The sequence below is a fragment of the Falco punctatus genome, assembly GCF_963210335.1.
Source record: "Falco punctatus genome assembly, chromosome: Z".
Taxonomy (NCBI): Eukaryota; Metazoa; Chordata; class Aves; order Falconiformes; family Falconidae; genus Falco; species Falco punctatus.
In genome coordinates, this window is record NC_137586.1 from 12,484,492 (window position 1) to 12,496,820 (window position 12,329).

At 39.7% G+C, this 12,329-nt stretch overlaps 1 protein-coding gene across 1 annotated transcript in view; it reads right to left on the minus strand.

Annotated features, from left to right (window-relative positions):
* The window catches only part of MTMR12 (myotubularin related protein 12), a 47,779-nt gene that overhangs the window by 17,722 nt on the left and 17,728 nt on the right, over positions 1 to 12,329 (minus strand). Inside the window, exons 5-10 of the mRNA XM_080372590.1 lie at positions 12,008 to 12,138; positions 11,269 to 11,362; positions 8,637 to 8,760; positions 7,234 to 7,309; positions 3,785 to 3,891; positions 1,471 to 1,595 (exon numbers count right to left, since the gene is read on the minus strand). Coding sequence (XP_080228716.1) covers positions 1,471 to 1,595; positions 3,785 to 3,891; positions 7,234 to 7,309; positions 8,637 to 8,760; positions 11,269 to 11,362; positions 12,008 to 12,138 — 657 coding nt within the window. The remainder of the gene's footprint in view (positions 1 to 1,470; positions 1,596 to 3,784; positions 3,892 to 7,233; positions 7,310 to 8,636; positions 8,761 to 11,268; positions 11,363 to 12,007; positions 12,139 to 12,329) is intronic.

Sequence of the window (12,329 nt, forward strand, 5' to 3'; positions counted from 1 at the left end):
TCAGCCAACATGCCCAAGTTCCCTAAAACAAATTAACTAGGCACATACAAAAATAATGGTTAATGTGCTCAGACTCTGAAAAACAGTAGTAAGGTAGTAAGTTTCTGTAAGCTCTTAAGATTTCAGCAAAAAGTTACCTGAATGTTTTTCTCAGACTGCTAGTGCATAGTGCTATGTTCAGTGAGCTATAAACTACTAACAAAGCTTATTAAAAAGAGCTGTACGTCAAGGACACTTACCGGAAAGCAGTTTTAACATATTCCCTTTTGCTTCAAGTAATATAAGACAATGATACAATTACACCGTTGAAATACACAGTATTTCCTGAGAGATGTTAAATGACTTGAATTCAAGCCCTAGCCTTTTTCCCATAGGAGTGTAGGTTACTAGAAACTACATTAAAATATAGGTAATTATTTTTAGCTCTCAAGATTGACTTTGGATTTGACAGTCTATCCTGGACAAAATCCTCAATGTAGAACTCTGGCAAATACCTCATATCTTCTTCAGAGTGTCACTGAAGTCTTTACTACAAATTTACCAGAAACCAGTCATTCTAATTTGTAATCAATACCAACTTAGCACCTAAATTCCACGTATAAAACCAATAAAAAGGACTTGGACACTGCCTGTAAGCTACACTGCAAATATACAGTTCCTCAATGATGCTCAGTTCAGTTACGTCCAACATCAACAGCCACAGGTGACTGTGCCACAGTGTTCAGCACGCACCAGAGGTTATTGCAACATTTACCCTCATTACCTTGTGGAAAAAACACTGTCCAAAATGGCCCAATAGCACATTGTACAGCTGCAGGGTGGTGTGGAGCTTTTTTCATGCCAAGAGGTGAGGTCGAAGTACTGTTTCATGACAGCAAAACAGTCCCAGAAAAAAGTCTGAAAGCCTGGATTATACTTTCACATAGCTCTCATTTTTACTCCTTTTGAGAGGACTTACTGTTTACAGTAGTCATGTTTAGCCCTACAGCCAGTGTGACAGAATTGTAAGCAAGCTCACAGTTCATAGATTTTGAGATTTAACTAGTTTGTAACAAAAGCTAGGGCAAAAATTAATTAACATTTAGACTCAACTCTTGACATAGCAAAGGCTTAAAAGGTTAACATTAACATTCAATTTCAATGGAGCACAGAAGACTGAAAAATCTCTCCCATAAATTTCAGTCCAGGTAGTATATTCCAACTAAAATTCAAACTCCATAGTCACTCTCTTTAAAAGTAATTTTCAGGCACTGTGACTGCTTAGCAAGGTAGTTAAGTCTAAGAACTACAAACCTCCATTACCATGCCAGTCATAAGCACAGTCTTCAGTTACATTTAAAAATCTGCTTTTAACCACCATCAAAAGCAAGATAACAATCAAGACAAGGACTGCATTCATGAAACATAAACCAGCATTATTATGCTTTGCATGTCAGTCACTTTAGAGACAAAAACTAAAGTTTGACTTACCTATCAAAAATAGCTGTTTAAATCTTGTGTACGCAGTCTGGATATCTTGCAGAGATGGAAGGCTGCTAGACAAGTCATCCATCTTCAGGAGTTCATAGGGAGGTTTGCTAATGGTCTTATAGATTCTAAATTAAATCATCAAGAGATTAAAGCCGCTGACTTCACAAGTCCAATAATGCACAAACTATTATCACTAAAGGCAAAGTTAATAGGCATGGTTCGGGAAACAGCTGTAATACTAGAAGATATACACCGTGGAAAACTAATGCCCTCCATGCATTTTTAAGTACTGGCTGGAAGCTTGCCTACAAGCTTATGAAAAGTTTTGCTGTTCTTAACTGTTCCCAATAAAATGGTATTCATGCATAGTTGTGCAGTTATGAATATTACAAGCATTACTTGATTTTTACTACTGCTTCTTTAGTATTGTATTCATTAGATACACCAAAATTACTTTACTAGCTGGCAACTTAGAGGTGAATCCAGAAAGAAGAGATGGATAGAAACACCCAAACCTCCCAGTAGACACAGTTTTTCTTGACTTTCAACAGTCAAATTACATTCTGTTACCTAGCTGCCAGGTCTGCTCATGGAACACACGAGTAAATGGAAGAAATAATTTGGGCTCAAACAAGACAGTATACCTGCCTTGTACTTTCCTACATATCTGCTAATATTTTCCCTAGGAGAAGAGCTAAAAATACAGGCGAGGTGAAGGTTCTGTTCAGACCCAGAACATCCCATTTTGAGGGACGTTCTGTCCATCGTTGAGGCTTCAGAGCTCAGGTGAGTATCACCTTAGTAAATACCTCTGTTGTCATGCTGGCTTTTTATTGTCAAGATTTGGGAAAGGTTGCTCTAGCTCATACTTCAGAAGTGAAGCCTTGCCCAGACAGGACAGAGTACATTGTTTCCTGCATGCTGGAGCACAGAAGCCTGCTTTAAAGCGAGAATTATAGACATCCACATCATAAGTGCAGGTTACTACATCTACTGGAAGATGCATCAGATAAGAGAACCGGGGAAAAGCAATAGTTTGTTGACTACCATACTTATTCCAAATTGAAGTAAACAATTTGAGCTAGAAGATCTATCTGGCTCTGAACAGCTTTTTCAATACAGGAAGCTGTTAACTGTAGACATCTGCTGTGTGCTTGAGTTCAGATTATTATTACAATGGCATGTTAACACACTCTTACGGACAACGTGTGGATATTTTTTTAAATATTAATGGTTAATTATCAGTACTCCATAGCAAAGAAAACCACCAATACTGCTCCAAGTTCAAATGGCCCCAGACAAAGGATCAAAATATCAGCTGATACCAGTACAGCTTACTGTCAGTTTTACTTACTTTCACATTATGAAATAGCATTAAAAAAGTTGAGTCATGTAAACTTCCCCATTTCGGGAGAGAAATGTTAAGAGAATCAGCAGGAAGGGTCAAAAGCCTTTCCCTTGCAAGTATAATTAATTTTATAAATAAAAGAGTTTTTAAGAGCCTAATCAAGCTATTTTCTGTTAGTTCTGTGTGATTAACACGTTCTCCATCTATGAAAAGAAAGGAGCTAGCAGTGAAGCTGTACAAACTAGTCTGATCCAACAGCTTGCTACTAAGAGAGAAGTTCCCTCCAGGACACCCAACAGGTTATAAAAAGCCAGGGGGAGGAAAGAAAAGAAAAAAAGCAGTAACTCACTGTCCTAACTCAGCCAGGCAGCTGTGCTCTTCCCCCTATGTAAACCCTGGCATTCCGCAGACCGCTGAGCTAATTCAGCTCACTACCTTCAACTGAAATAAAGTGCTGTCTGCCATCACATCTGAAAGTAGTATTTCTCTCAGTCATTTTAGGTCACTGTAAAGTTATTTAAGAACAAAAAATCTAGTTTTCAGAAGATGGCAGAGTTCAGAGAGATTTAAGACTCGGCTTGCAAATCCATGTTTACAGATGGAGTCTAGATTTCTCTTACCTGCAAATACAGTTGAGCCATCAGCTAATGATACTTTAACTGACCTACCAGCCTTGCTGCCTTCTAATAACAGGCCACAATTTGTACAGAAAGATTCATCTGAGGTATATATCTATATATCTGTATCTCTATATATATGTATTTCACAAATAAGCCTTCAGCAATGTTACACTCCTGCACAATTGACCAACACTGTTAGGCAAAGGACTTAAACCCCTTCCACTCCAGAAAACTACTTTTAGAACTTGTTTCCAGATGCGTGCAAGCTTAAGATATAGCATTACAGAAAAAGAGAAGCAAGGTCCATACCAAGCAAAGTGTTGTGGACAGAATAGCTATTACTGACCCATCCAAGAAGATTTTTTGCATTTGTGAAGTGCTGTCATCCTGTTCTTTGGGAAATGCAGACATTTTGAGAAGAGCAGCACCGTTATGGCAAGACCAACACCAAATCTGCAGAAACACATTTAGCAGGCACAAAGATCGGTAAACCATCCTGTGCAAAGTATTTGCTTAAGTGACTGAGTGATTACAAGAAATTCCTCTACACTGTGCTTGACTGAACTTCTGGTGTATTCAACAAACCCATCAGTAGAAGCAAACTTCTGTATCTCCACCAAGACTACACGCCTCAGTACACTGTTACCACTTGCAAGTTTTAAGTTAAGCTTTATACAGGCACAGGGAACATAAAATGCCAGACTATATCAGAACATTACTTTTTCAACTGCCCTCATAGGTAAAAAAATTGATCAAAATGTCTATGGCCAAATTATGTTGGAAGACATGCCACAGCAACATAGTTCTTGTGACTCATATATATTAGCCACCAGTTTCTCCACACATAATATATAGTAATGTTTTTCTTATAGGTCAGCCCTGACATAACTCACAGTAGGTACACTGTCATGCCTTTCCACGAGCTGTGCATAAATGGTCATCTAGGCATATGAAAGAAGATATTAACCACTCCACAATTAAATCAGATTGCAGTGTTACTGGTATTCCTTGTAGCAAACCAGTCCTCAAAGCTTCTTCCTTCCCTTTACACAATTTCTTGACTCACACCTACTGCTTGAACCTCTCAAGCTGATAATTAAATTCGCTTTTGAATGATGAATGATGTACCACTTATCTATAGGATGATGTACTTATGTTTATCTAAAAGTTGGGAAACGTCCAAGGACCCTTATTGCTAACATGACGGATGTACTAATTGCAAAGTCCTTGGATTTGTCATCTTTAAAAAGGCTATCTGGTCCCAAGTTCCTGTTGTTTATACAACGTGGCAAAGACAAGGACTTAAATCATGGTCACTAGTTTAGCGATATATGTAAATAACTTCCCAGAATTGTAATGAATATGTAAACGATTTCCCGGAAAGTTAATGAATAGGTATGAGTTGCTTGAATAAAGAGGGGGCTGAAAGGTTCCCTTGGTGTGCATGAGTTTGGTGGAGCAATCCCCCATGCGCCCAGCGCTGCCAAATAAAGATCACCTCCGCTCACTTGAATATTGGTGCCTGATTCTTTAAATCACTTTGAAATGCAGTCAGAATAATCTTTGTCAGGAATATTACACAAATCAGAAAGTTATCATTCTGCTATCAATTTATACTAGCCAAGAGATACACCTCAAAAAGGATGCTGAAACTTCAAAATCATCAAAAGTGGAAAAGATTACTATATTGTCCTTTTACTGCCAGCTCAAATGGATTTAAAATGGTCAAGCTATTTTGACAATAGCTTTCCCAAAATTTGGAAATAATTAGAAGAGTTCTACAAGGCCTCTGAACAATGGTCAAGGGAAGAGCTATGGATGTCATCTACCTGGACTTCTGTAAGGCTTTTGACAATGTCCCCCACAGCATCCTTCTCCCTAAACTGGAGAGATGGACTTGATGGATGAACTATTTGGTGGATGAGGAATTGGTTGGATGGTAACATCGAGATAGCAGGGGTCAATGGCTCAATGTCCAGATGGAGATGAGCGAAAAGTGGCGTCCATCAGGGATCCATACTGGGACGAATATTCTTTAATATCTTCATCAATGACAGACAGCGGGATCAAGTGTACCCTCAGCAAGTTCGCTGATGATGCCGAGCTGAATGGTGGAGTTGAAATGCTGGAGGGAAGAGATGCCATCCAGAGGGACCTTGACAGGCTTGAGAGGTGGGCCCGTAAGAACCTCATGAAGTTCAACAAGGCCAACTGCAAGGTCCTACACCTGGGTCAGGGCAACCCCCCCAGTATCAATACAGGCTGGGGAATGAAGAGGTTGAGAGCAGAGAAGGACCTGGGGGTGCTCATGGATGAAAAGCTGGACATCAGCTAGCAATGCAAGTTCACAGCCGAGAAAGCCAACTGTATCCTGGGCTGCATCAAAGGAAGTGTGGCCAGCATGTCCAGGGAGGCGACTCTCCCCACAACTCCACTCTGGTGAGACCCTGCCTGGAGTACTTCATCCAGCTCTGGGGCCCTCAGCACAGAAAGATGGACCTGTTGGACAGCATCCAAAGGAGGGACAAAAAAATGATCGCAGGGATGGAACACTTCTTCTGTAAGGGAAGGCTGAGAGACTTGGGGTTGTTCAGCCTGGAGAAGAGAAGGCTCCAGAGAGACCTCAATGCAGCCTTTCAGTAATTAAAGGGTGCTTATAAGAGAGACAGGCACTTTTTAGCAGGGCCTGTAGTGATAGGGCAAGGGGTAATGGTTTTAAACTAAAAGGCGGCAGATTCAGATTAGATATGAGGAATGTATTTTTTACAATGAGGGTGGTGAAACACTGGAACAGGTTTCCCAGAGAGGTGGTAGATGCCCTATCCCTGGAAACATTCAAGGTCAGGTTGGACATGGCTCTGAGCTACCTATCTAGTTGAAGAGTCCCTGCTGATGGCAGGGGAAGTTGGACCAGAAGAACTTTAAAGGTCCCTTCCAACCTGAACTATCCTATCAATACAAGACGCAATTAAAAAAAAAAATAAATCACTTCTGTTTCTGTGTAACAGCCACTGTAATTTGTCTGGTTGACCATCGCAGAAAAAAGTGACCCAAACTATTTTGAAGTCATTACCTGAAAGGACAAATTAGGCAGTACAGCACTACCTTCTCCGTGGATTAATTTCAGAGTATAAAGTGAACATGGGTTTCCTTGGCAAATTTGATGGACAGGCAGCAACGAAGTTAACACTTCATAAGTGAGGTTACTTTGCTCCTTGTTTCTTTATATACTGGTTCTTAAACTCTGTTATGAGGTAGGAAGCCAAAGCCAGCTTGCTACATGGCACAGAACAGTGTATTTAATTTCATTTTCTGTTGAGACTGGCAGAAGTAGTTTTTCAGTTAGGCTACTTGGCTTTGTAAAAAAGCTGCTTTCCAGCACCCAAGCTTGGTAACTGGAGGTATTCAGCTATACCTGTACATGCACGGTCTTCACCTCAATATCCAAATAGCATTTCAAGCCCTGCATCCTGCCTCAGCTAGCAGTCAGTCTCATGACAAACAGGCTGATGTAAAAACACTCTAGTAGTATATGTAGACTACAGGACATTAGACACCTGATACAAGCAAATGGGGGCTGTGAACCATGCATACATATTCTGCACTACATACACACATACAGCACTACAGAATACTTAGAGCACTTCTTCCAACGTCTGTTTCCACTTCTATAGATGACTAGGTATACATGTGAGCTGTTAAAAGCAAGTTCTGAAAATAATATGCAGTACTATCTAATTGAAATTGTGTCTTCTCCATAAGATTTCTTACCCTCAGCCATGCATATATACTTACAGGAATGCCTCTGCCTTCATACTTCAAGATACTCTCTTCAGAAACACATATGGGAACAACAAAATACAAAGGCAGCCTAAGGTAACAAAAAAAAAAAAAGTTTCTTGCACTTAAAAACTGAACAAAGAACAATCTCCAAGCTCATTTTAATGACAGTAAGCGTTCTAGCCCATATGTTAATTATATATTCACTCTTATTGCTACAATAACCTTTCTTGCTAGATAATTATATTGTCCTCAACACCCTCCCTTTATTTTCAACTGGATAAGGTATTTTCTTTCAATCTTGAGCTCTTCATTATCTTCACTGCAACATTCCTCTGCCTTTCCAAGGTTGTAATTAAATCCTACATTTAATTGTAACATCTAAGGCTGACTGTTAAGACCACCTTGGTTCTTTCACTCTTCGTTGTTTCAAAGGATACCCTTGTAGTATTAGACAACTAGTTCTGCTTCCATACTTTGTAAGCAGTTCATGCCACAATTCAAGAATGTAATTTAATATATCATGAATTTCCAGTACCAGCCAACGCTATGTTTAAGGCCCACAGAATCAACAAAGATAAGCACTTAACCTCAGCTTGGGCCTCTCAAGACGGAGTCCTGGGGTAAAGACTTCTTTGAAAATTGTTGTTTGTTTCCAAGATCTATGAAACCTTTCAGGATCTGACTATTTCCCATCCCTGGCAGTGTTCAAGGCCAGGCTGGATGGGGCTTTGAGCAACCTGGTCTGGTGGAAGGTGTCCCTGCCCATGGCAGTGGGGTGGGAACTAGATGTTTAAGGTCCTTTCCAACCCAAACCATCCTATGATTTTATTGAACAACAGTAGTACACAAAGCCTTGTACACATCCTGAAGGTTCCCCAATAGATGCTACTTAGCTATACGCGTAGAAGTATACATCTCTAACCTTCGACTAAAGGCAACACAACTCCCATCAGCACATTTTGCAGATACACTTTAAACCAAGTACTCTTTCCCCACCCAGACCCCCAGCTAAAAATACAGAAAAATCTCAAGAACACGTAACTTGAAATTTTACCAGAGTAAAGGTAGAGGAAGGAGAAAATGTTATCCTAACCAGTAAATATGACAAAAGCGTAGCTACCAGACCTATGTATTTTCTATTCCATTTTAAGGTGGTAACTCCACCCCTAGAGATACTCTAAGCCTGACTGACCAAGGTCCTGAGTAGCCTGACCTAATGCTGAAGTTAACCCTGCTTGAGCAGGGGTTGTATAAGATGACCTCCTGAGGTCCCAAATCAACGTATCCCATAAGTCAAAGTGGAAACCAGATACCCTAAACAACTGTCTAGGGTTCAGCATGAAAGATAACACTGATTTTTGCAAATCTTAATGAGACATATATACAAAGGTCACTATTAACCAGGTCAAGCTTACTTTTCAGAGACTCTGTAGCCTTCATTGGTAGTCACTGCTTTGTATTTCACATTTCCTTTGGTCCGCTCCAACTCTCCACGCCAATCCTCAAGAGTGTCAAACATTACAGTTTGGTTTCTTCTATCTGTCAGACATCAATAATGTTAACTTTGTAGACTATCAGGAGCTCTAACATGAAAGCACTCCTAAATCAAGTAGTTAGTTTTTATTAAGGTAAGCAAGCAAAACCTCTTGTGTCCAGAAAGCCTTGAGTGAAAGATAAAATGTCTTTGTATATCACACTGCTTTTCTGATCTTCAGTGACACATCTTCCATCAAATACTGCTTTAATAACTTCAGGAACAGTTTCTCCTACAGAAAATAATCAGTTCTTATGGAACTTTCATACAGTTGAGGCTGACTTATATCCCGACTAAAACCCAGGATGCTGTGCAGCCAATACCACTGCAAACTAGTGCAGCTGACTGACATCCAATAATCCAGGCTCAAATGTGGAATTAACAATCGTACCAAAAGCCTTCCTGCAATTTAGATATTACGCTTCATGTAAAGTTCATTCTTCTATCATGGGTAGGAGTTTAGCACTGAACAGAACATTTCAGACACTTGACAAGAGCAGAAAATTAATTGCAGCAATTCAGTCTCAATCATTTCAGCTGAGAACTTTTCCTGTTATTTCTATTCAGCCACCTCAGCAACAGTTATGACAGCAGGATGGTTTAGCCCCAGATCTTGTAGAACCACCATAAAATTTACCAAATAAGGCCAATTGTTTCAAGCACCCATGATAATTAAGTATCCTGCAACATCAGCTAACACTGAAATACCAAACAGAGCTAGAATTCCACAGAAGATACAATGGCACGTTGAAACTTTCCACCACAACACAAAGTAGATGAAAAATTTACAGTTGGAAACAGATTATTAATGAGCTCTAAGGGATGAATTAAGATTTTAAGGGTATGAGACTGTAAGTGGCATAACGTAACAACTTCATAAAGAATGAGACCTAGGCATTTATTATTGAAGATAGTTATTAAAATATGAAAGAATTCTGGCACAATACTTTCAATGCTGCTATGAAGATTAGGCTTCTCCCACACTTGTTTAGTCTCTACCTGGAAAAGCTTAGTGTCTTTCTGATGTTTGTAGCTCAAACTGAACACCAGTTACAGACAAAGCCTGCAGGAACTACCTGAGTCAGCAGCGTGCCCTTGCAGCAAAGGCAGCCCATGTAGTCCTGGGCTGCATTAGGTAAACCACTGGTTACAGGCTGAATGAGGTAATTGCTTTCCTCAGATCAGCACTGGCGAGGCCATGCCTGGAGTGCTGTGTCCAGTGCTGGACTCCCCAGTGAAGGCCTACTGAGATCACTAAAGAGCTTGAAACACCTGGTGTGAGGAGAGACTGAGAGCTGGGACCATTCAGCGTGGAGAAGAGAAGGCTCAGCAGGGGTGCAGAGGGGCAAGAAGTCTTTCCAGCGTGTGTTACACCCAGCTGGAGTGGAAGCAGAGGAGGGGAGTGAAGAAGATAGATCTGGACTTAGTGGTATCCTGTGACATGACAGAAGGCAACGCACACAAGCTGAACTACAGAAAATGCCATTTAAACAAAATTTTTCACTATGAGCACAGTCATATAAGGAAACAGGCTGTTCAGAAAGGTTGTGGAGTCTCAGTCCTTGGACATACTCAAAACCCAGCTGGACACAACCCTGGTAAGCTTGCTGTAGCTAACCCTACTCTAAACAGCAGCAGATGGACAGGAACATGACTAGATGAGCTCCAGAGGTTTCTTCTAACCTCAATGATTCTGTAATTCCTTGACATATTTTGGTAATACCAAATTGTATTTGGTAATACCAAGTAATTGATTAATACCTTGGGTATATCAAAATTTCCCTCTGAAAGGAATAGCTGTTGCTGGTGCACTACGACTCAGGTTTCTAATTCAAAACAGCACCATTATTTCAGCTGAAGCCTGAACTATGAAATGCTAAAAAATGCACTGACAGTTTTATCTTGAATTTTGCAGCTTACTATATTATTCAGCCAAGTCTGATCAAGTGGGAAGACTATGTAATAAGTGAGCTATAAGGGGAAGTCAGATATTTACTAGAATCTTGCTATGCAAACCTATGCTTTTTTTGCAGTTGCCTGGGAGAAACAGATTGCTTGCAAATAACAACAGAAAGGGAAATACTTTGTCAGATGCCACCGAAAATGTAGTAATTTAAGAATTATGAGCAGGAAGTTTTGTTCACTGCAATAGTACAGAAATGACATATCGATAATATTAAGGAAAATATCTTCTAGATGAGAGCACTCTAGTCAGAAGCACAGGAAAAGCACTAGCATATTGATCACAGTAAGTCTGCAATCCAGTGATGCTACTCTTGCTTGGAAAATTCCTGTGCAACTACACTGAAGGACACAGAAACCAATAGTAGAAAATCTAGAGATTTTTAGCAACAAGTCTAACAATGTGGAATGAGAAAAATCAATCTTCTGAAGCTATCTGCCAGCAGGGCAGAGTCATAACCCGAGAATAAACTCGGCTACTAAGCATCCCAGACTGCTTAAAGAACTAACAGTATACAGCAAATAAAAATAAAAAATACAAAAATATTTACCTGTGTTGTTTGGGGCAGCTGATGCATAAGAGAACAGAAACAAGCGTTTAAGCAGCTTAGGAGTCTGGCTATGATGAACTATACCACTGACGATCTAGGAAAGGACCAAAAATTAACACCCAAACACAGACTAAACACTGTCAGTGTGAAAAACATGGTATTTTTTACCCCCTCCTCCCAGTCTTTAAACAAAACTGTTCAATGGGTTCTGTCTCTAACAGCTGACTTTTAGAAAGCTTCCTCTGTTGCCTGAAGGCGCTAACTATTTGACTTAATGAGAAGCATTATACATATTCAACTTCCAGAATGGCTCTCATATTTAAATAAAGGTAGTAGAGCCCTAGGTTTGGAGTTCAGATTAACCTGTCAAAAGAACTCAAGTTATCAGGAAAATAACTATTCCCATATGAAAAAGCCTGAAGTCTAAAATATAATAGTTATGTATCACAAACAGAACAGCTTTACAAGTTTTCCTGAGCTGAAGCCCATTTCTTGTAGTACTCTGAAGCTCTGGTTTTCTTCAAAGAGCCAGTGCATCTGATCTTTTTAACTGCTATCCATAATAATGTTTAATGAGTAAGGTTAGCTAGTAAAGTTAGGTCTTTACTTTCTCTCTTAACTGGGAACGATCAGAAAACACTTCAAGTTTAAGGGATCTCTCAGGGTGAATTTCCTCCTTACCTCATCCCCAGAATTAGACACCCAACACTAAGCTTAAAAAAGAAAAATCTATACTTACTCTTTTCACTTCCTCTTCCTTTGTATATCTCAGGCAGAAATGAAATACCCTAAGGTCTTTACAGTAGATAATTAGCTTTTCTGGGTATTTTCTCAGTTGTCCAGTTAGAAGCTTCTTTTTCTCATCATAAACTGCAAAATTAAAAAGTCTAGGTAAACATCAAGAAAAACTTTGCCATCTGTTGATAAAACTACCTCTGCTTAACTTTTAAAAATTCTCAAGAAACTAATTTAAGCTCAAGTTTTAGCAAGTCAGAACAAGCATCCTGCAACACATACCAGCAAGCTCTTGTGCTAATATACTTGATAAACCCACTCAAACT